The sequence below is a fragment of the Coloeus monedula genome (assembly GCF_965178545.1).
Source record: "Coloeus monedula genome assembly, chromosome: 2".
In the NCBI taxonomy this organism is placed as follows: Eukaryota; Metazoa; Chordata; class Aves; order Passeriformes; family Corvidae; genus Coloeus; species Coloeus monedula.
This window is the reverse complement of record NC_138782.1, coordinates 35,798,709-35,824,098: the sequence shown is the minus strand read 5'-3', so window position 1 is coordinate 35,824,098 and position 25,390 is coordinate 35,798,709. Positions and strand designations below refer to the sequence as shown.

At 37.4% G+C, this 25,390-nt stretch overlaps 1 protein-coding gene across 1 annotated transcript in view; it reads right to left on the bottom strand.

The window, feature by feature from the left end:
• SDCCAG8 (SHH signaling and ciliogenesis regulator SDCCAG8) overlaps positions 1-25,390 on the bottom strand; it is a 110,050-nt gene that overhangs the window by 51,755 nt on the left and 32,905 nt on the right. Inside the window, exon 13 of the mRNA XM_082303405.1 lies at positions 17,999-18,141. Coding sequence (XP_082159531.1) covers positions 17,999-18,141 — 143 coding nt within the window. The remainder of the gene's footprint in view (positions 1-17,998; positions 18,142-25,390) is intronic.

Below are 25,390 nucleotides of genomic sequence, written 5' to 3'. Positions count from 1 at the left end.
AAAAAAAATACATTTTTAAAGGAAATTTCATATATTCAATGGCACTTTATCTCATCACTCTCAGAACTGCTTTGTAACCATATTGGGGCTATCCTAAGGAGTGATGCTCCCATCATTTTTTCAGTGTAAGCTTCAAATATAGAAAATGTTACTAAGAATATTTTTTCCATATTTGCTGGAAACCAGTCTGTGCAAACCCCTTTATTTTACGAATGTTTTTTACCTTCAGACAGTTGTTATAAGCACCGGACTGCCCAAAATAACAAAGCAAAACCAAGCCACCAGCACCTCACACATTCCTCTGACACTTTCAGCTAAAGAAAGTGTCAGTAGCACAGTATTTTATTTAAAAGTTCTCATGTGAGATGGCTGTGTGCAGTTGGGTGCTGTGCTGTCATCTGGCACACAGCTGGCCGGCTGGCCTTCTGCTGGGGGTAACCTTCAGCATGTAGCAGGCTGCACAGCTCAAGCTACCAAGGCAAACCTGTGAATGTCCATTCCTCATCGCTAAGGTTCCTCCTGATGAACACATGCTAACCAGCAAGTTTGAAATAGATGGAGAATCTACTGCCACCAGAAACACTCTCCTGTGTAGAGGACCCATTCAAAAGAGCCACTCATCTGTGCCACTCGCTGTATAGAGCAAGCTAGCAGGAGCTCAGAAACCATGGATATGTGGTGAGTGCCCTATGGCTGAAGTGTATATGGTGTGAAGATGAATTTATACAGTGGATAAAAGCTCAATTGTAAAACGAGGAAAACACAGGTAATTCTTACACGGAAGAGCAGCTTCACAGAACTTAGAAGATTTTGGAATTAAAACACATCCAGTTCTACACAGAGCAATATCTGAGGGGCTTAGAACTGTTCAGGAGCAAAACAATAACCTGGAGCCAAATCTGTCTAAACAGAGTGGCAAGTCCTTCACCCACACCTTGAGCTGAACCTGTTCTCTAAGTTCAATCTCCCTGTCCTCCAACTGAAAATTTTCCCAACATATACACGGAGAAAAAAAGAGAAGCAAGCATAAAACATGCAGAAGGCAGCCCAAGAGATTTCACGACCTATTGGTAACTTTCCTGCTACAACCAGCAAATACTGCAGGAGTTACAGAAGCTTTGACACTAAGCCTAATTGCAATCTCTTAAGTCAATTCTTTTACAATTCAGAGCAAAAGAAAATCTACAGACTGCAGACAGAAGGAAACAGTCCTTAGTCCCTCCAGCAGTAGTGTGAAGATATCAGAAGTCTCCTCCTGCAAAGACTTCAGAATTTCTTATATTCACTGATAGAAAGCACAGAGACAAGGTAAAGCAAAAGTACAACTGACTAATTTTGATGACACAGGTAGTATCTGAACCAGAAATGACAGCTAAAGATTAATTGTTCCAGAGCTTTTTAAAACTTCATCTGTAGAGATCAAAAACAGGAGACAGAGTGGTTAAAGTGCACCAGCCTGTTCTCTACTCAAATTCAAACACCAGCTCTACTGAGTGCAAAACACTAAATACACTAAATGCACATCTGATGATAATTCTGCATTTGGTCACAACACTGATCAGTTTTACTAAAGCAGATGCATTGAACTTAGGGAAATTTTCACTTTTGTGTGGTAAAGTCAGAAGCAACCAAAGACTCAATCATGGAGCAAGCTCAAGCTCTTCTTGAGCCCTATTCTGAAGTGCAGGTTCTCCACAGTGATAATGCCTGTTTTAAGCCTGCATTGTGGCTGTCAAGAGCCACAGTTAACACAGCAAACTGGTTTGTGTATCTCACTGGACTGGATATTGGTTTGCTGGGCATGAAAGATATGCTTTTCAAATGTTCATGACAAAACAAAAGGCACTGTGAACTATAGCTTACAGCACAGGAAGAAGAAAATTGCTATCCCTAGCAAACTTTAAAAGAAATCCTTGCTGTAAATGAAGTGAAAGTTCATTTTGATCTTAAAGCTAACATAAAAGTATGCTGACTGAATTTGAGCCATCAAATTTAATTAAAAAACCAAATAAAACCCCAAACCAAACCAAAATAGCTCCCAAACCCAAAACATCTCTTCCAACACTAACAAACAAAAAGTGGATCACAGATCCCTTTGCAAGAGAAGTCCACTCTCTGCAAAAGGGCTTTGCAGTAAAGAAAGAGTAAGTATGTAAAGACTAGTGACATAATAGTCATATTTGATATCACTAATAGCTCATCTATTTTTGACTAGAAAAGAACAGAACTTAGACTGATAAAACTTTGAATTTCACTACACAGTTCTATAGTAGGTATTTCTGAAAGAGTGCTTTCAGTTTGGTAACAGTAAAAATACAAAAAAAAAACCAAACCAAAAATCAGGAGGATTCTTAACGTAGAATTAGGCCTCTGACTGGAGGCTGCCACTAAATCTTCTGGCAAAGCAACTATGATTTGAAGCAACCATGCTTCCTATATTGACTATTTGATTTTTCCATGAGATCAACATGTGGCATTTTTAAAAAAGCTAATGGATCTATTAGTAAGGACTATGAACTTAATTGGACAAATTAAAATACCCTAGCAATTATCGCGGTTCAGTGATACACGAGAGGTTATCATAGCATTATTTTTGACATCTTCATTTCATATTAATTATAGTTAAAAATGTAACTACAAAGCATTTTAGCTTTCATACATACTTGCTTTAAACTGAACTTCATAAATCATTAAGGAATAGCTAGCATTTGGAGTTCTAAATGCTTGAGCTATCTGAACTAACAAGACTTGTCTAAATGATGACCAGTCCTGGAACTCTGCACCCACACTCAGACTTGGGCAGCAGGAGGGCCAGTCAAGCCTAACACTGCTGCTTTTACAACATGCCTCAGTGGTTGAGCACAGACCTCCTTCCTAGATAACATGGAGCCAAGTGGGCCAGCACCGTGAGCCACTGCACAACAAATTACCTCAGAACAGAGAAAGGGCTCAGCTGAAGGCTCCCTTACCTCTTTCAGAGGAAATGAGCTTTCTCTCCCAGTATTTTTGAAAATAAATATATAGCAAAAGCTTCTCTACTAAACTGTAAAAGTTTTGAGGAGTTACCCAAGCATTTTATTGCCAGTATCTTTAGTAAAATCTGGCGGAAGACACTCAAATCAATTAAAACACTTTTCAAAGTAGGACTTGAAAGACTACATGTACTAGGAGCCCTAAAGACCAAACAACTTTGGGTACAAAGGCTCAGCAGTGTCTTATGCAAACTACTTTGCAAGCTTTCCACAATACAGGGCTAGTGATTGTCCATTACAAGCAGCTTTCTAAATCACCTTCTCATAGGCTATTTTATCTTACTATTTCAGCTGCAAGTGTCAAGGGAAGAATGGAAAATCAGAGTATATCCTTGCTCTTTTCTCAGGCTATAGGGGGAGAAAAAGCCAACCAAACAAACCACAAACTCATAATAAAAACAAAAATAAAGTATAAAAGCTGAAACAAGATGTCACAATACCTGCCCTATTCTCTAAGGGGAAACATGAGAAGATTTTTTGCTATCTCTAACTTTATTACCAGGCACTATTCAAAACCCACAATGATAAAGGTCAAAAGAGAAGGTATACAGAGTAAGATCACACTTCACAAACTTGTTCCCCCTGTATTTTGTATGTATCTTTGTATGCATGTCATACACAGACGAATAAGGGCTCATTTTTCATTTTTATCAGGTTAGCAGACAAGTCCAAGGTTGGTCTACAAACAAGGAAAAAAACCCAACAATTTACCAAGAAGTCATTTCCCCCAGGAATAGTCTTAAATAATTCTCTCTATTAATGTAAAACTTCTATAACTCCTTTCAGACCAGCCTTTCAATTTAACAGCACTGCAGTATCCCAATTCAGCTATTTATAATGGAGAATGTGTTTACTGAGTTTTATCATATGCTGTCCAGTCTTAGTATTTTCAAACATTTAAGTAAGAAAATGCAACACAGTAAGACCTGTAATTCTGCAGGTAAATAGCTACATGCTGGTTTTAAATGTAGCTACAATTCAAAATTATTACTTTCCAAATCTTCTAAATTAGCCAAGTTCTAGAGCGTGTGCCTTGCTCATATGTTTGGACCAACTCAATAAGAAGGCTCAGGGTCACAAGATTTCTCCCTTTCCTTTAAATCAGGCTTCTAGCAACCTTTTGTTTAGCACTGACTACTCTGGACATCTTCCTTTGTTAGGCCTACAAATTTTCATCTAATAGGACCTTGTTAATACCTATGGTTGCTCTGAATGAGGACTTAGCTGGACAGTGTTGAGCGGTTTCCTCTTATTAAACACTGTCGAATTTTTTGCCATCGGAATTTTTGCAATAAAGGCTTTGATTTTTTCAGTGCTTGTGTAAATCCACACTGGACTGGATTTTATGGCTTTTGGTGCTTTACAAGGCAGAAGAAAGGCATGAAATGAATGTTCTTATGTCAAAAAATAAATAAAAAAAAGATGTATGTGTGCATGTTTCTGATAGAATTAGGTAGAAGTATCTTTTAAAAGTATCATGATAAGGTCATTTCTTTAAACCTTTCCAAGGAGCTGAAAAACTGTCCTTCCTGTATCCCATTGAGGGAATTACCCACTGAGTTGCTCTTTTTGTCAGTTTCTGGGAGCTGACTGGATGCTGATTCTGGAGTTGGCTGCCAGGTCTTCTCAGCAGAAAGCTCAAGTTTCTGGAAACTGCCCCAGCCAGCACACTGTGTTTGGTGAGCTTCAGTAAAATCTGTATTTGCATGCTCAAATTTTGAAGAAAACCAACTATTATATTAATTGGTGGATTTGAAGGACTGCATCATTGGTCAGGATACATGTGGGCCTATTAATGAGAACTGAGGCTCAAAAAAACCCAACTGACCAACCAAAACTGAAATTTTGTGTCTTTTATTAGTTGAGAAATACAGAGTTTCCCAAAATAATGAAACTTCAGAGCTTTCTCCTCATAACCACAAGAAGCAATGAGAACCATGAGAAGCATTACAAGCAATTAGAAAAGTTAGGTAAAGGTCAAGGGGTAAAAAATTCAGCATTCAAATTGATCCAGCTCTTTAAATATGGATCTAGGAAGTTAGAAGGTACTACAGAAATAACTTGAAAGCAGAAATACATTTAAAGTACGTTAATGAATCAACTAAATGAAATTTTTCACTACCCTACTTGGGATGCAAGGCTGGAAAAGACAACTCTGCCAGGCTGCTACTACTATTTGATAAAAACACCTCAAAAAAAATTAGAAACCCTTTTGGGGCTCAAAACAAGAGAAAAGATTAAGCTCTGTACACATTTCCAACTTCATCATGAGAATAACTACAATTAGTTCACAAATTAGCTTGAAACTATTTTCCCTGAAATGCAGATAAATTGCCACCTGTATCCCCAGTCCCAGAAATCAAATAATGTCAACTTGTTATACTATTTTCTACTTTTTTTCTGAGAATTTAAATTTTGCTGAAACAGAAATCGGTGCATATAACTTTCTTGTACTCATTGATTTTTTTTTTTTTTTTTGGTATCTATTTAGAATGCAGCTACACCATTGGAACTGCTTTATAACTTTTATATATATTTCCACTTTATATAATAATAATAAGTCTCCAGAAACAATGAAACACTTAAGTCTAACATTTCCACTTTGCTCTTTAAGCCCTACTGAAGCATCAGGAGAAATTATACATTAATGGCTGCACGTGAAAAAAATTCCTACTCCTGCTTGCCATACTTGAAATCTACTTAAAAATTATCTCCACTAACTGGAGATACTAATGAGCATGAGACAGATGAAAAGCTGTAGGAGCATAGGAACAGACAGACACAGAGTGTTACTCCTATGGAAGTTTCTATGAAATAAAGAATCTTGAACATAGTTAACTTGAGTATATATGTGACTGATGATATATTCCATCTTTAGCTCTATCTGCGAGGTCAGTTAACAAAACCAGAGCAGTGGATTTCTTACTTTACATTCAGCATAACAGTAAGAGCTTGCAAACACCTGGCCTATAACATAATTTTACTCTTTTGGCATTATAACCTTCAAGATACAGCCAGGAAATGACCGGTTCCTCAATAATTTCTCTTCAATCTGGGCAGTCCTCTGTATATCAAGTCACAGTCAAATATTATCACTAGCTTCCTTCTATTTAGATGTTAGAGAAGAAAAAAAATGTCTCTAACAGTAATTAACATCTCATATTAGGTCAAATATACTAACTTGGATTCAAAATTCGATTTTTCTGGCGCATTTATAAGCTTTACCATCAAGATATGTAGCTTGAAACTAAACACCCACCCTCTCATGACTATTACCATCAGATTGTGAACTATTTGGCTGCTTAGTCCCTATAGAAACACACAATTAAGTACAGAGTAGAAGCTGCATGGGAAGAGGTGATTTTTGTGAAGTCTTAGTATGTAGCCCTAACACTTCCAATACTGTACACCTTTCTCTAGAATATTCTTTGTTCCACAAGCCACTTTTACAAATGACTGCATGTTGAAGTAATTGCTTAACACAGAAGATTCGTACAGGTAGGTATTTTGTATACACACACTTGCATGTATTATTTTCCCTATATTTAAAATAAAGGATTATTTATCTTGATTTATGATTTTTCTTGAATTTGGCACTAGCAGCCTCTTACAATACAGCTTCAGGAAACATTTAAGCCAGACTGACTGTATAAGAGGTGTGGTCCTTCTTTTCATTCTCTTAAAATGAGCACTCACACAACTTATTCTTCAAGAAATTATTCTTTTTCAATCTGAGTAACTCCCTTAACAACCTGATCACACAGGTGCCTGTCTCCCAGTGTCAGCAGAAGCAAGGGCCTGGCAATAAGTGGCCAGACACAGCCACTCCAGGGACCTGCCTTTTCAGCAGCAGCATAGGCTTAGACCAGGTTCAAATAACTGACTCTGTACTCAGCTTGTTAATACAGTAAATCCAACCATCAGGCTCCTACCACTGAATCAAAAAATGATGCAGCTAAATGATGCAGAGACCTGATCTGCTATGTACTCACTCTGCCAATTTAAATTTGTTCAAAAACCCAATGTTTTTGGAACGTTAACTTTGTACCAGCGAGCTTTATGCTGAATCAGGTATCATCTGTCCTTCCTGCAGCTGGCATAAAGTCAGCATAAACACGGCGTTGCATGCTCTAGCTAATTAAAAAGGAAAGCGCCTGTGTGCTCACACCTGATCCGGATCAGCTCAGCACAGCTGAATGATCCAGTAGATCACAGATGCACTACGAATGACTGCTCAACAGTTACCTGCATTTTTCACACACATTAGGTACGGACACACAGCTGGCACTTAAGCTGCCACAGGCCTGATATGTGGAAGCTGATAATGATCCCCAGCTATTGCTGAAGTTGAGAAGTTGTTGAGGAATGTTTTTTTCCTGCCTCTAAAGGACCAAGCCTCACAAGAACAGCTTGGGAAAAAGCAGAACCATTCGACACAACAAAGCATTCTTCAGGATGACAATTTGAAAGACAATATTTGATTTTCAGGGAATTTTATCTAGGGTAAGCTAGACTTCTACCTCATCCTACATCAAGATACCACACGTTCCAGCAAACTGACAGACTTATGACCAAAAGTAAAAAAGATGCAAAATACTGTGCTAACATTGCATTGTACTTGACTGTTGTTGATTTGCTCTAGATCTTACAGAAACATCCTAATAAAAGGCATGCTCATCTGCCCACATGTCACAAGAGCTAGATACAAACAGGTGAGTCAAAAAATAAAAATCCAGCCTTATATGCCTTTTATTCATTTGTTTAGCTGTGGCATAATTTTTATATTATCCTGATTGTAACTGTCTGCATGTTAGTATTAGAAATAATGGACAGGCAGTGTAACAGTTGAGGTTTTTGGTGGTGGTTTTATTGGTGTTATTATTTTCTTTTTTGGACAGGTTATAAATCTCTTCTTTATGCTGTCAAGAGTAAGGGAGAAACATATTTCAATAGCAACTTTAAAACGAAACTCACAAATTACTACCATTATGCTAAGTGCTAGATATCCCACTGTGCAGTTTTGCTTTGTGAATTTTTACCTTCTTCCATGCACACTTTTAGCCACTGATCGCACAGCCTTTCAGTGTTTTCTGCCTTTTCCTTTAAATAAACTGGCTCTGGCTCCTTCCATCTGGTTCCCCTTCCGTCAGCAACCCTGCACCTGTTCACACCTCCTCTCCTGTTGGATTCCACTGAACATTTCCTCCTCTGCCAGGGCTATTCTGGCACTCGCAACCTTTCTGTCATTCAATCCATCTGTCAGAAGTGAACTTTGTTTACCGCAAGCTTCTGCTTTCTTCTTCAAGAAGCAAAGCCCCTCAAGGTCATTGTCAAATGAACTGTCGGTGTAGATTTAAATCCACTTCTGCTAACCAGCAGCAGATGAAGTTCTTTACAGTCCTGTATTTGTGAAGATCAGTTTGGAGTATAGGAGAAATAATAAGAAGCAAAAGAATAGCTTTTAATCATTATTTGTTAACTCCAGCAGCTAACGTGTTTTTCTTCAAATACATGTATCTGTTCCTTCTTGCTAGGGCTAGCACAATCTGAGAAAGACTGCAGAGCTATGCAAAGAAGTGGAAAAGGCTCATAAAAATATTACAAATAAAATAATAAATGAAGCTTTTGACTCTCACTTTAACACTATGTAACAGAGATATTGACTAAAAATACAAACAGAAAATGGGAACAGTTGAATGAGTAAGTTTACAGTAAAACCTTAAAGTGGCCAACAGTATTCATCTTAAATTCTTTAATCTGCAGCTTTTTTTTTTACCTTACCTACTGATATTTCAAACGCAACACTACTTAAAGAAAAAAATCCTGAATATTTTTTCCTGTTTTCAAGCCTTGTAAAACACACATGCAACTCTTTGTTAGAATATTGCCTTCCACATTGAGGAAAATTGTGAAGATTCTTTGTAAGGGCTGAAACTAAATTAATATTGTCAACAGGATACATTATTTTTAGCAATTCCTGTGTCCATATTTCTTTTCAGGAATACACTCTGATAACCTAAAGTTCCTGAATTATTAACTAACCTCCTTGCCAGTCTCATTCTTCTAAAATAAGAAATACCTTCAATTTCAATGCATACCTTGGGTATCCTTTAAAAAAAAGATAACCTTTCACCAAGATTAAATACAATACCAAAAAATAAAATACATATTTGAAGATTTGTAAGCAATTATAATGAACTACCCATTTTATTACCCTTTTATCAAAAATGAATTTAAAGTAAAGCTTTCTGGGATCAAATCCAGGAGGTAATCCAATCTCATTAGCAGAAATGCATTTATATTTATGTTAGGTCTGAATCTGACTTTAATGAAAATTGCATTGACAAATACTGCACAAGTTTAGCTGAATAAAAACTTAATACTGATTTATCCCTTATATGGCGATTAGTCCCTGCATTTGCAAGAAAGTATTTTCTTATCTCTTACTTTCTTATGATCTTCTTCCATAGGAAACTATATGCAGGTGAACAAATGCACTGGAAATAGAAGAGGAACCCTGGTACAAAAAGAGTATGCAGCAGTGTCCCACCTGACTACAGAGACACTTCAATTCCCCACTGATTTAAGCTGCGTAGAAGGAAACTGACCAACAAGGAGAAGCTAATCAAGAACAGTTGCTCCTATTTCTACAGAACTATAGTTGGATATGCAAACCACCAAAACCACAGGGGCAACCAAGAGCAGCACACTGTTAACCTTGCCACACTGCCAGCACAGCCAGGGCAAGGAGTTCAGCCCTGTCAAGTAGCCGACAGCAGCTCATCTGCTCGCTCAGGACGGGCATCTCCCAGCTCAGCCTCTCCTGACCAATCACGGGCACAAGGGCGCTGTGCAAGGGGGTGAGGAGAGCAGCCAAGCAGCCAAGGCTGGTGTGCTCAGGTGATTTTTTTTTTCCTTCCTCCCTCCATCCAGCAGCTACTTTCTCCAGCAATGACAACCTGCAGGCTGATGCTCTTCAAAGTGAAATTGGGTAAAGTCTCCAGCTGAGGATCTTTTGGGTCCTCTGTTGAATCTTTTTTCTAGGCAAGAATTTCAGGAGCAGAATCTTGCACAGCAAAAAAACCCAAAAAATACCCACAAATGAACAACCACTGTGACTGCATAAAATAAACAACTTTGAATATACTTCTGAAAGCACAAGACAGCTTTTAAAATTGTTGAAGTTCACAAATACCAAGTGCTGACACAAAAAGTACATTTTAGCTTACTATAAAAACAAGCTTTCCATGTACTTGAGAGAAAAGCTTTAGAACAAGTCAGAAATAATGATAAAAATCAGAACCATTTTTCCAGTAGCAAATTCAGCAAAAAATCCAGCAGCCTTGAATACATGTATCTGAAAGACTTCTTTGGTTCAAAAAAATAAATCATTATCCTGTTGTCATTAGTCACACAAATAAAAAACCTAATTTGAATGAGACCAAAGTAAATATTTGATACACAGTCATAAACTTATTACTGTTAGTGCTGAATAATAACTGCTCAAAACAAAGACCTTATAAAGATGTTTGTTTTCTACAGCAGTTAGTCTCTTCAGTGTTTCATCTGAATTCACTACTCGCTCCAAAGCGCTTTAAGTATTGTCACTGCTCCTGAACCACACTACATGCAGTAGCAATTTGGCTGCCTCAACAACCTGATGTGATCATTGATGTGACCAGTTGCAGTTTAAATGCCGTGAAGAAAAATTTAGATGAATCTAATACTAAAATCTGAAAGTGTATTATTGCCCTTTCTTGTATAAATACAATTGTCAAGCATGTTAAAACTTGTTAAAATTATTAATAATTTATAAACATTTTCATGTTCAAAATTAACATGATTTTGTATTTGTTTTTTACTCCTTCACTTACATTTTCTTTCCTTCCCATATAAAACTAATCAGTGGCCTTTATATGTCTGTATAATCACTTAAATATGTTTAAAATATTAAATAGAATTATATTTAAATAATTGTGTGTTATCTTGACACAAAGTGTATCAGCTTCGAAAATTTTACAACGCACTGCCAGAAGACGACAGAACCGATTTATTTCAAATCACTCAGTATCAGTCTTCATAAAGCAGCATATGGTCTTATCATGGCAGGTAAAATATTTTACCTTCTATAATAACGCAGAGCAGCTAATTTATCTACATGCTGTATAATCAGATAAACAATTTCAGCTGCACTATGAAAACCTGTAAGCAAGGGAGAAATTTATCCCCCACCACTTTATTAATTTTTCCACCTATACATTCATATGATTGTTAACAATACAGGCTATTCTTTCTTCCACCTCCTGCTTCAATTACCTTAAAGCAAGCCCTTCTTTTCAGTAGTGAAAATATTTGCAGTTTCTACAGCTGCAGGACAAAGAACTCAGATTTTCACAGAGTTGCTCAGGGGAAAAGGAAGGGGGGTTAAAAAAAAAAGCTCTGCAGATTCAGTTGCAAGTAAAGCAGAGTGAATGACAACTTTTAAAGCTACCACAATCATTTACTAATGTGCTGCTATAGCAAATAAGTCTAATTTTTTTTGACAGCACCAAATTAGATTTATTGCAGAAACTGCTGCATAAATAGCATATGGCTATGTATACTACCTATTTCAAATCCCTGTAACGTTTCCTCCCCTTCCTGCTCAAAATGGATAATTGAGCCAAGCTATAAACTTTCTGCAGACAAGATATACACAAGTTCAAAAAGCAGATGCAGGACACGGAGGGTTTTTTTGTTGACATTGTCTGGAAAAGTATCACATATCCTGATCAAACAAAACCAGGTAGGAACAGGTAAGATCTCCCTTGCTACACTTCAGGATTTTATTTCCCCCTTTCCACGATAAAATTTTGTTTTCATTTCTCTTTCATGCTGACAGTCATCAACATGGGGCATGACCTCGTAATCCTCTCATACACGACTACCTCTTACTTGCACAAGAAATCCTACTGATCTTTACTTCTTACGTGAGTCAAATTATTCATCTGACTCAAGATCAGAAGGCCCGGACCTCCATTCATTCCTCACAAGCTCTCATTTATGTGTAGGGAAGTGCCTCCTCCGAGCAAAAATAAAACCTCAGAAAACTGGTTCCATTCATTGGAGGGGCCCAGCCCTGTGGGAAGGTGCCGACCTACAGCTCTCCCGCCTTTCAGCGGGAGCAAACTTTCCTTGTCGGTTTCCTGGATCAGTCCCCGGACCCACGTGCTCTCGCAATTTCTGTCAGTCGCCACATTCTACGTTCGCTCTACTGCTACGGTAAAACACGAAACCACGCAACCTTATCACAGGGCAGGGCCGAGAGCAAAGCCCCGCGTTTCTGAGGAAGGAGGGGGCGCGACGCCGCCGGCGGGACACGCTCGACGCCCCGGAGGCCGCCGAGAGTCGCGGTGCCGGCCCGGGCCCGTCCCCGCCCGCCTCCCAACTTTGTGCGGCCGCGGCAGCGAAAAGACCTTGCAAGGTCTCGTGTGCGGCCGGCGGGCACACCACTGCACACATCGCGCACGGCTGCGGCTACCCCGCCGCTCGCCTGGCGGTGGTCAGTCCTCCCAGCTGCCCTATCCGTTACTGTCTGATTAGCTCTGCGAAGGAGCCCCTCCCCGGCCAGCTTTCCCTGCCATCTGTTCCACACGCGATGGCTGCCGCCCAGCAGCCTCGCGCTGCCCTCCTACCTGGCACCCGGCTCCCGGCCTTACCCCAAAGTGCTAACACAGGTTCTCGCTGCTGGCAGAGTCAGGATTTCATTACTACTACTTTGACAAGTGCAGGGTTGTTTGTAATTTCTCTTTTATCCTGATTTTGATTGTACAACCACCTCCCACTGATTCAGTTTGCTTCAGTTTTGTTGCTCACAGATTTTACTCTCCACATTAATCTCCCTCTGGCATGTTACTGCATCTGTTCCCTTTTTTATTATTAATTTTCAAATTCCCACCATTTTTGACAAAAAGGAGGTAATCTACACTCTGCTTCTGCCCATTTCATTTTCTTTAATTTGGAAGATAAGTATGAAAGCGTGCCAAAGAAGTTAATTCTCCGTTAACAGTTTATTTTCTGGCATCCTGATGCCTTTGTATATGAAAACCAGATAGAAATAAATGTTGACTGAATCACAACAACATAGTTGCAACTACCCCTAAATTTAATGAAAAGTAAACATATGAAATAGAATTGAAAGAGTTTGTTAGTTATCAGAGTTGTTTCATGTTATCACTCATCCCTGCATTTTAAAATAATGCTTTTGTACATGATGAGCAGACTATAAAAAATTAGAAATCAATCACCGGTTACACCTCATTTCTGCTTCCTCCCCCCACACCCCAATTCAAGTGTTATTGGTCCTTTCATCAGTCAGTCAGTCTGAGAACATTAAGCATATCTCAGTCATTTAATACTAGTAACAACATTTCTCCAAAACTCCTTTCCAGCATAGGTGATGGACTCTGAGGTGCTAAAATTTTTGGAAAAGGCATGGTATTAAGCATGTTCCTAACTAATAGATACTACTAGAAAAAAAAACCCCAATAAATACTAAGTATTGTGCAACTCCCCAAAGGGCTGTGAATAACCACCAGGAAGTTTACATTTCATCATTTAATAGTAAAGCTTAAGTAGAGAAATCAATTAATAAGTCAGGTTGTAAATTCTAACAAGGAACACCAGTGATGACATACAGCTCAACACCACAGCATCAGAGATTAAAAAATGCCATATTAACCTGGAAGGGTATCAGCTTTAGTTATTTTATGTGTAGTAGAAATTAGCCTTAATGGAGTCACTGAAACTAGCAAGAAGCACCAATGCACAGTAGGATGACTACAGCACTGCTAAAACCCAATTGGCACTTCCTTAGGTATGCTGCTTTCTAGCAATCATATCATTGTCAAAAAGAGGGAAGAAATATCACATAATGGGGATCCTTCAAGAGAGTGACACAGGGATTTAGGTCAGCTTGGTGGGTCACCGGAACATGAAAGCATGTGTTCATTTTGTAATTTTCCCTACCTACAAGCTGACCTTCAGAAGTTCTCACAGTGTTTCATACAAGCAAACAAGAACAATAAAATTTAAACTAAGCTAAATCTGCTTCTATTCTAGTCAATTATATTTCCTATCAAATTTCAGATGACATTTCAGTCAAAAAATCTTGAGCCATCTATTTATCTATCCATCTATCTTCATACCTGAGAAAATGCATAATGACATAATAATTTCAATTTTGAAAATTGATGATTCACTCACTTCTTAGGGATTATTTAACTTCTTTGGCATATGTAAAAAGGAACTACATCTGACTGCAACTGAAACAAATAATACCTTCAGATCTGGTTTGAATGAAAAAGAGGAATGCTTTTTAATGATGATTCTGTTACACAAGAGTAATGAAATTTTTTTTTTACATTAGATGGCACACTAAGATATAGACAAGTTGTTAACATCTTGCATGTTTTATATGATCTTTTCCATAAGCATATTGACATGATTTTTAATGACTATTTTCTCATTAACTAAGGACAATAGACCTGTATGTTTTCTACTCTCTGAAGAAGGGCTTCAGGTAAGTTTCATTAGCAAGACCTAACCTTGCCAAAGCAACAGCAATTTAACTCTGACTTATGAACTAATTTCATAAGATTCTCCTACTACAGTAACCTCAAAGCTGAAACTAGGGTGAAAGAAACCCCCAAGAAAACTTTAAACAATCATGGTCAGTTTCATAGCATGGCGACATCTGCAAAATTACATGACTGACAAGCAAAACTACACAGTAGAAGTTCTGTATTTCCCCAGTCTTTTGAAGATACACAAATTAGAATTACTAACTAGATTCAATAGCAGAAAGTGCATGTTAATAGCAAGTATTTCTAAGCAACATATTGCTCCAGGAAGAAAGGTGACAGGAAAAGGCAATTTTAAACTCTGTGGCAATGGTTTAGAATAGCTAATTGTAACCTTTTTTTCTTCATTTTTAACAAGTACATTTTGTTAACTTAGAAGCTGTTTAGTTGGTAATCAATCAACAGTGTCTGAAAACTAGGATACAGCAAAGAAGTGGGACTCCTGGAGAAGAGTGCTGTTCTCAAAGTACTTTCTTTTCTCATTATGACACAGACTGTTTTTTCTCATTTATTCCTTTCATATACATTTATCTCATTTTTACATTAAAATCCAAAGTTCTTGTATTCATTTTTTTTATAATCCTATTTATTTACAATATCCAAACTTAGAATCAGTGGACTAGTGAAGCTTTTCTCCTTAGTAATACAATAATTCATACAAAACAAAGAATTCTTTCTGTATCTCCTCAGCTACCTCTAATTTCTGCCAGAACAGCACAGACAGGTCATGCAAGGCAACAGAAAAACTATCCACAATAGTGTAAACAGCAGTACAGGCCTCCCTCAACTCCAGCATTGTGAGAAGACTTGGAGTGAACCAGCTGGTCCTCTCCTGAAAAGAAGAGAATCAGCAAGATGAGGCCAAGGCCAGAATACCCAAGAGATGCACTAAATCAGTGCAATTTCTGCAGCAACCTCCCACAGGCAGGACTCTAGAGCTTAAAATCTGTTTTCCTTGGCAAGCGCCACAGTGAATGAGTCTACAACCCCCATAGGATTGCTATTACCCCTACCCTTCAAGTATTTTCACTGACACAGTTGCCATTTGAGGTGAAGGGAATAAATGAAAGAAGGCAAACCAAGTGAATATAATTTACATGCAACAACTATGGATGTACCAATCCATGAAAAACACACTGAGTTCAAAATGCAAAACTAATGCCACTAGAGACATGTAACTTTTATACCTTCACTAACACAGAAAACCTGTTCTGTGAGGAAGTGAGCTGAGAGGAAGAAAAAGAGTACAGGCTAAGGACAAGTTTCATTTCAGTAGGGGATGTTTTCCTCTGCAACTAGACGACACTACGAGAACATCTCAAACTCTGCCCTATGAATTTCAGTTCAAGGGGAAAACAGGTAATAGTTCAGGAGCAACAAATTGCTCATCTCTTCTCCCCCTTCTTCTTTAAGCAACATCACCTAATGTATTCCTGGAAACCAGACAGACACTCCAAGTGTACAGAGAACACTAAAATCTACAAAGTGTTACAGAATTTGGGGAATGTCAAGAAGAAAGATTTGAACCTATTTCCCATGCCTCAACATATACATTTTTCCAATAACTACATGTCAACATAGCAAATATTTCAATTCTTGTAAGGAGATGCCAAACACGAACACACAGTATTACAAAAAAACCCCAACCCAACCCAAAAAAATAAAACCCAACCAACCAAACCCCCCAAACCCACAAAAAAACCCCCAAAACAACCAAAAAAATCCCAAGGAGATGAGGACCTTGCAGAAGAGTGTCTGCAGTAGGTCAAAGAAGCCATGGCAGTTCAGCATCTGTCTCAAAAAGCAGGTGCCTGTGAAATTGTATGAGAACAGGGTCAGCACAGAGCATTACTTGCCCAAAATACTGTTCCCAGCCTCCAGTGATTTGCATCTCAGAAACTTTCCGAGTCAGAGATCATACATTGAAAAGCTACCTGAATCATCTGTGTGCTAGGTATCCAGCTTTAATTACTTTGCTAAGTAAAAGCAGGCAGTTATCCTCATTTTTACATTTTGAGTATTTTCACCAAAAAAAAAAAAATTATAAATTCGCTAGTCAGTTTTATCCAAGATATCCAGAGCTTTATTGCATATAATCAGCCTTTGCTAAAAGGAGCGTGGTAAAGCCATTTGGTTAACTATCACAACAAATCATTATTAATAAAGTTCTGCTAAATCCAAACTTTAGATATCTTAACAACTCACCCAAAACTTTTTTCAAGTTCATTAACCTCTAGCATATTTTTTTCTCTAAATACAGGCTGTTAGAGTGGTACTTTCTTCCATCTGTTAAACAACCGTGCTCTGAATTACACAGAAATTTAGCTGAATAAAAAAATGATTCATTGAATTTAATAGTTTAGACAAGGTTCTGTTTTATTTCCATTTACTCAATGGCAGAATTCTCACAAAGCCCAAAAAGTACAAGACTTGGATAAGCACACAGACTTCTGTTAAGTGATAAAAATCTGAGCTTTTTTTTCCCCCCATGAAAAATTTAAACTAACTTAACTTTTTCCCTTAAGTACTGAGTAAAAGCTGCCAGATTTGTTTATGGATGTGCATTCTTGGGGGGAGCAGGGCAATGGAACAAAAAACCCCCCACATACAACCAAAAGCCTGCAAACAGTTGGACAGTAGCATTTTCCGAGGCAAAAGGAAAAAGTTCTGTAGTTACCCAAACTCAAGTTGCAATGAATAATTGGCATGTCAACCTTCTGGAGTTCTCTAGAAACATGTAATGAATAGTGCAGCAAAAGACATTGGGAACTATACCCAAGGATGGAATATGCACAGGGGAAGTCTCTGATCACACATTGCACTGTACTGTATCTTCACTGAGCAAGAGACTGAAACACCCTCCTCACATACTTGAGCTTGCCTCATATAGACAAAATTATGTTAATTTATATATTTATATACAGATTCCTGGTCATTCTGCTGATGAAATTTCAGGTTATTACTCTGAGAACTCCTATGCTTAAAGGTGCTGTTCTACACTACAGTGTCAAACATTACAAATGTATTTGTCCTACCAAGCACAGCAACAGAAAGAAAAAGTAGCTGCAGTCTCCCTTGCTCTTCTTCCTGCCTAGAAGCATGCCACCTCTTCACCAAAGCTGAACATTGCCTCTTCTACACACTAGTAATTCACTTTCATAAATTATAGTTCATAACTCACTTTGTAGTTCATAACTCACTTATTCAAATCTCCCCTTCTAACATGGCTGAGAGCTGCCCGTGCAGTCAATGACTGCAAGTATCTACAACAACTGTGGGGAAGCCTGTGGCAAAAAATTAGCAGAATGAAATTGGTACTACAGCATGTAATAGGATAAGGGGTACCTGGTGAGGTGCAGTTGGTGCTCAGATTTACTCAGCAGTTCTGTCAGTTTTAGGCACTCCTCTCTGGCTCCTGTCACATCCTGCTGGGCTTGTTCCAAACGCTGTTTGTTTCCATTCAACTCTAATCCCAGTTTTTCTATTTTCTTAGGAAATTATAGAACCAAAGAAAGTATATTTAAAAAATACATAGAGATACATTTTAAGAAAAAAAAACCATGATCAAAGCACCTGAAAATAATGCACATTTCTGTTTTTGAACAAAAGTAGTTACTTGATAAAAACTGCAAAACAAGCAAATTGAAGTATTTGAAATTACATTCTTATGAAAAGCCAAAATGTGTTTCATATTTAAATACTCTAATATACAATCAACATTGTTGTGTTCATGCGGCTTAAGAGTTACAGGCATTCAAATATTTTCCAATTTTCTTATGTGAAGGCTCCATATTTGTGGCCTGAATTCACTGTGGTAGAGAGCCAGAAGGGCAGTGGAACAGTCACCATCTTTGGAAGCTGCTTGACACAGGATAGCTCTTGTGAGAATTAATTTATTTTTATTTTTTGATGCCTATTACCTAACCAATGAGAAGTGGGCATTTAGCTTTGTCACCTAGTATTTCGCAAGAGAATAAAGGTAATTTTGTGATTCTACCATTATTGAAAAGAAGTAATTTATTACTTCTGTCTGAACCCTAAATATACCAGCTGCTGTTAATCCTTTTATTTTATTAATATCATTAGTCTTTATATATCAAGTTGATGACTCTGTTAATTTATTTTACAAACAACAATAGTCAAGTTTGCATGACCAGCATCTTCAATTCCAGTGATACATACTAGACTTATGTTTTCTCACTTATATTGTCAGCAATTTAAACATTTTTCATAAAATTTCTCAGAAATAATATATTTTTCTTTAAGTCCATATACAACATAGAAGTACCTGTAGGAATACATCTGTAACACAATACTATACTTTGTCCTAAGGATGCTTTTAAGAAGGCCATTAGAGTACAGAATAAGCTGACAATGTAATTTTACCATGTAACAACTGTTCTGCACTAACTCTCTACATAAATATTTACTTGTCATTGGGGCTGGAGGGAACTTGCATGTTTTTCAGTCAACTATACTGTGAAAGGTCATTTGTAGTACAGAATAAAACTGTTCTTCTTATAAGGAGTTAGTGCTGAACAGCTATTATACTTTAAATTCATACCATAGCTTATTTGTGATAGCTTCCTCGTGTAGAGAAGACACAGTATCTTCTTTAATTAATGAAATTATTCAAACATCCTACAAAAACAAATGAATATAACCCCAACCCAATATTTACATTTGAAGCACTTTCGTAAAACCTTGTCTCTTTTCAACCCATAAAAATGTAAGCTAAACTACTTACATTAAGTTATAATATCAGACTAATACAATCTCTTAATCCAGAAAAACAACACCATTTCATAGGGCTGGGAGTTTTTTAATTTTTAGGTTTTCCACTTCACTGTACACTTCCCCCCCCCCCCCCCCAAGAGCACTCAACAAAGGTTCATGAAGGAAATTTTAACTGGAATTTAAATTTTACCTTGTTTATCACATGCACCTCCTACCAAATAATATTGGGAATTCCAAGTTCAAATGCAAAGATAGTAAAATTATCTACAAAATCATTAATAGTCTTCCCTTCAAAAGAATATAACAACCTATTACACTAACAGAATTTTTTAAAATCAGGTGCTCAAAGATATTCAGTTGCAAATGCTTTGCATTTTCACTTTCATGGACTTTTGTGTATTTTAAATAGAAGTCTCAGTGGGTTCTCTACTCTTCTTAACAGTAGCAGTTCATAGGTCTTATTTCTCCATCCATAATAAACAGGGACATGAAGTCTTCACTGTCATTACAAGTTAAAGATAGGGAAGTTCTGCAACATTCCTAAAATTTGCTTTAAAAGTACATCCCTTCAGCACACCTTTAAACAACCCCAAACCACACATTAGTCCAAAAGCATCAGCTAAGTACTTAAAAAAAGCACAACCACAGCTGAGAACATAAATACACTCTAGATCACTCCTTGAGGGAAACGTTTCAAGGAACAGATGGGCTTTACACCATTGCCTCGAGTTAAACAGGCTCAGTCAGGTTTTGACACAGACCCACAGAAGGAAGCAAATTCCAAGTGCAAGAACCTCTGGTGAAAATGTTTCGTTTCCATCAGCCAGATGTTGAACCTTCAGGGCTGAACTCAAGAACACATACATAGCTTTCACTTGTCATGAAAGTGCAGGGGGAAATTCTCAGATAGGGAAGTGTCACTTCATGACAGATCTTTAAACATTCACAGGTGTCTTATAATTTCTATTAGAAGTATCAAGAAAACAAACATGTGGCTTGAAGAACAATTTTACTTGTGCTACTTTCAACAGTAATTCCAAAATCCAGTATCAGCTCCTTTACACTCATGTACACATGTACATACGTTTGTGCACATGTGTAGGTATATACAGACATACATAAACATCTTAAAATACCAATGTTTGGAGGTACTTGCACCATGAGCTATATGAAGAATAGGAATTCTACACAAGAATTCTGGTAATGACCATGGCAGAAACAGCAGACAACCTCATGAGAAAGGGATGGCAGAAAAATGCCACCCAAAAAACCACGTGAACAGCAACTCAGAAACAGCCAGTCCAGGTATATTTAGGCTTATCAACTAAATTATTCTTTTTGAAACACCAAAACACATTCATTCAAAATAATTTGGTAGGAGCCACACACCACACCACATTTACAGGCTGCAAACAGACCATACTCTCAACACTATGGGATACTTCAGTTTAAAAACTCAGGTAATAATTTGAAACATGAACACTCAGAATCTGAGACATGTTCATGTAATAAAAAACAACCCTCTTCTCCCTCCTATCAACAATAATAGTCTCACAAATACACTCTGTCCTGAATTCTGAAATATGTATAGTCCATCATTAGGTCATCACAATGTAATTGGGATTTAATCTACAGAGAAATTACAGAATCAATGAGTCTTCTTCACTGTTTCTGCAGGGAACCTTATCAGCACCGTTTTTCCCAACTTTTACTCAGAATAATTTTCATGTTACTTCAGTTACCATTTCTTCTATCAGGAAGCTGCAAGCAGTTCTGTAGCTGCTATCCAGGCCCCAGTGTAATTGTAGGGACAGAAACAGAAACAAACCACCAACTAAAGCATTTTGCTGACAGCTCTGTTTCTCATGCAGTGTTAATTTGATCCCTCAGTGCCTATCACCTGTGATACAGCTTTTTTACCACATGATCAGAAAGTTATTTCTTCAAGGTACTTAACTTTTCAATGTATGTGAGAGACAAGAGATGGAGCACAGAACTGCAAAAAGACAGATGACAATCTTGCATTCAAGAAAATCTGAAACAGATTTTCAGTATAACAAGGAACAGAATTATCATAATGTATACGTACAACAAGACTACATTAAGGTTAGAACAGGCAACTTCTGGTGTTTAACTCTGCAACTTTAATGTTCTTATTACTTCTGCACATAATTTCAAAAGTACTATTTAATATGTCTTGTTCTGCAGTTGCCCAAACTCCCAGGAATATCAATAGGCACTTTGCCATGGAAAGATGGCAGGCTAAACCTCTCCATTATTAGTAAGCTGAAACACACTAACACCATCCTGCATCCATATTCAGCTCAGTTACACAAAAGAAGTTTTACTTAAACAAAAATGAAGGATTGGTGAAGTATCACTGAAGTAAATTTTTATTCTAAATCAATTATTCTTTTTTCAGTATTACCACCAACCATTTTTATATTTTAAGTTTTCCACTTTGGAGCATGTAGGACCCTATTGTATCTTTTCTTGAAGTGTTTCACTTCTCATTCATTAGTTTGTGATGCATTTAAAAATTATCTTCAGATTTTCACAATGCATTTTTAGGGGAACACACTGGAGATGCTCATTCAGTGACATAAATGCAGCTTACTGGAAAACATAAAACATGATTTCTCAAACACTGAGTCAACCTATCTGACATTATCTTCACCTAAAAATACTTATGCATGTTGCAAAAATGTGCTTTTTAATTAACTAGACATCTCTATCTCTGTTAAATCTGATTAAATTAAATAATAATTTCATTCAAAAGAAGTCAAATTAAAGATTAAAGTAATTATTTAATTCTTTTCATACTGATGCTGATTCTATTGTATGCAAAAAATACAACTTAATACTTCAAACTAGCAGATGTTTTCCATAGAATTTTACATAACAGCAAACTGACAGAGAAGACAAATACTTTTTTTTTTTAACAAATGAGAATGATTAAGTGGTGACACAAGAACTTGTACTCTCAAGAAAATGCAAAAAACAGCTTTAGAAGACTTCTAAAAAAAAGAAAAATAAACTGAAATCAAATTAATTCTTAAGTGATTGATGACATTCACTGTTGTCCTAGTATGTTCAGACATCAGGTAAAAAACATACATAGTATAAACTAAAAAGTAAATTCTGCACTGACTGTATAATTGCCCAAATTCTGCAGTAAAATAACTCTGGAGAGTAAAATATTCATGTGAATTTACAGTACTTTTTTTTTGTTTCATACTTCATTTGCCACCCTTACTAAAAGATTAAAGGGGCATAAAATAGAAGCAAAAATAGAAGAAAAAATACAGAGTAATAGAAGGTGAAATATAATCACTGTGGTTGTTAGTAGTTGAATGTACATCTCCAAAAGGCAATCAGCATCTATAAAAACAGACACACTTCAAGTTAATACACTTTTACAGGCCATGATGCTCATAAGCTTAGCTTCATTTACTAAAGTAGCCTTCAAAGCAGTGAGACCAGTGATAGTGCTCAGGATGAAGTCTTCCAAAGAGGTGCCCCCAGTATGGCCTTGCACATATATTTAAATACTATGTACGCCATTGACAGGAAATTTTTGCACTATTTAACACTGATCTCAATCCATGTTGCCTTCCATACCTAATAATAATACTAATTAATCAGGGACAGAACTAATTGGATTTTCTTATTTATTATTATTTTTTAATTTAAAAAAATTCAAAAAAACAAGATTGGTAGCAAGATTTCAAGTGTTTCACCTGGATTACTATCAGTCCATATGCAGCAGGGGTCATTTGCAGTCATTTCTATCCTAATCCTGATATCAATCAAGCAACTCTAGGTTCAGAGCGGTCTCTAAACCTCAGACCTCCCAGGCATGGCCATCTGACATAGCATATTGCACCTGAAGAACTATCCAACTTTGTAAAGAGAGTGAGGGCCATCACAAGGTTAACCCCCACCACATCCCAACAAGGGCTTTCTCCCTTTTGCATTCGATTTGAATTACTGTTGCTTCCCATTCAAATCTGAATGAGGATACAAAGTACTCATGAAAACTACACGTGGTTTCAAAGGGGAAACCTCCTTTCTGGAAGTAGATTTATTTGAAAGCTGTGAGAATATACAAATATGTACACAAGGCTTCAAAGAGTTCACAAAGACCACCTCTTTCTAAGAGGCTAAGTCACAAAAAACCACAGGACTACTGCAAATTCTGCAAATCATTTAGCCTAAAATAGGAATCTGAAAACCTTTCCTGACAGGAAAGGCAAGTAACCTGACCAGAAACACAAAAAGTAGCCCCAAGAAACACACATGGCTCCTCTGGGAAGTTTTTTTCTGTAGGGCTAGCTCACAAATCAATTGATCTCTGCAGACCAGAGGGACAAACGAAGACATAGCCTAGACAAGCAAAGCAGGCTGTGATTTCTTGGATGGCTGTCATCCTAACCTGATCTGGTGGGACTGTTGGATTCCTCAAAGACGAGTAGTTTTGTGACCCCTTTGTCACTTGTACTGCAAAGTGTGACAGCACCTGGCAGTACCACACACCTTGTGCACTCCACTAAAGGGCACAGCCTCAAGACAGAAGCCATCACCTAAGCAAAGGCCATCAGCCTTTCTCAGAGCAGCCATCTCTGCTTCCAAACTGATGGAGAATTAAGAGAGACAGGACCCTGCAGTTTGCTAGGAAGAGCAGGGGTGCTGGTAGAACTTTGTGGGAATAGCATGGAGGGTGGATGCGCTTAGAGGAACACACTTTAAATCTCACTGAAGCAAACTTGTTACCTGCAGTTGTTAGCTGGGGCAAGAAAAAAATTTATGTTGCATAGTATATATTTATGAGTACTCACATTAATTAATTAATTAATTAAGAAATAATCTTTAAGGTCTGTCCTTGTGCAAATTCTTGGAGAGCAACATGGTCCCTGTGGATAAATACCCATGGAAATGACAAGAGTGAATGGCTGAAACATACTATACAAGGATTTTACCTCATCATTTCCATGAAAATATTTGCTTTTAATTTGCCAAAATATCTGAACTGCAATACTATTTCAGGAACAAAACTTCCAATCCCATAGATATTATTACAGTCACATTTTAACAGAGAACATTGCTGTACTACAGATTAACTCAGCAGCTACCAGCAGAGATAAGAAAGTGATTTTGTTCACAGTGGAACAAGATGATTTTTTTTGTTAATGTATTGCACAGGGAGGAGATGGGGGACAATGAGGTAGTGCAAAATACATGGTTCGCTTGCTGATAAAAATTTCAGAAAAGGAAGGATGCACGTAGAAAGAAGGAAGGGGAAGATTACACCTGCTTTATTATTGAAAACTAGGAGAGAACAAAACCTGTTCCTTTTATCCTTTCAAACACTATTTAAGACTACTGATGTGAGATTGGTTCTTACTTCCTGGACAGCATTAAGGAGTAGCTGAAAATAAAACCTATGCAATAATGACTGACAAGTGACAGGGACTTTTACACTCTTTTTCTTCTGATTGTTGACACAATGACTATTGATAAAACAACCACTTTTTCTAGTCAGAGAAGAAGAAAAAATCCCCAACAGAAACCAAGCATTTTTTAAAGTATGTATACCCACTATATCAAGAGATGTGCAATTCTTTTCCTACTCTGAATAATTTTTAATGCACATACACAATTTTCTCTTTCCATATACTGTGGGGTGACATCCCTATGGATGCCAGAATATGGATCAAGGTTACATGGGCCAAACTACACCTATGAACAATAAAATCCCGATCCTGTGTTATTCCTCTTAGCAGGCCAGATGCTTAGGGGAAGCAGACCTGTACAGAAAATGCAGACAAGTGAGTACAGAAAAGTCTGCTACTGGGAATCCTCATCCCAAGGATTTTTTCTTAAGGAAATCGGTAAGATTTAATGAAGGCTGCTCATACCACTGACCCTTGAGGAATGGATGGCTGACAGAGGAAAGCTATGCCATAGCAGCAGCAGCAGCCATATTATATTTTTATATAT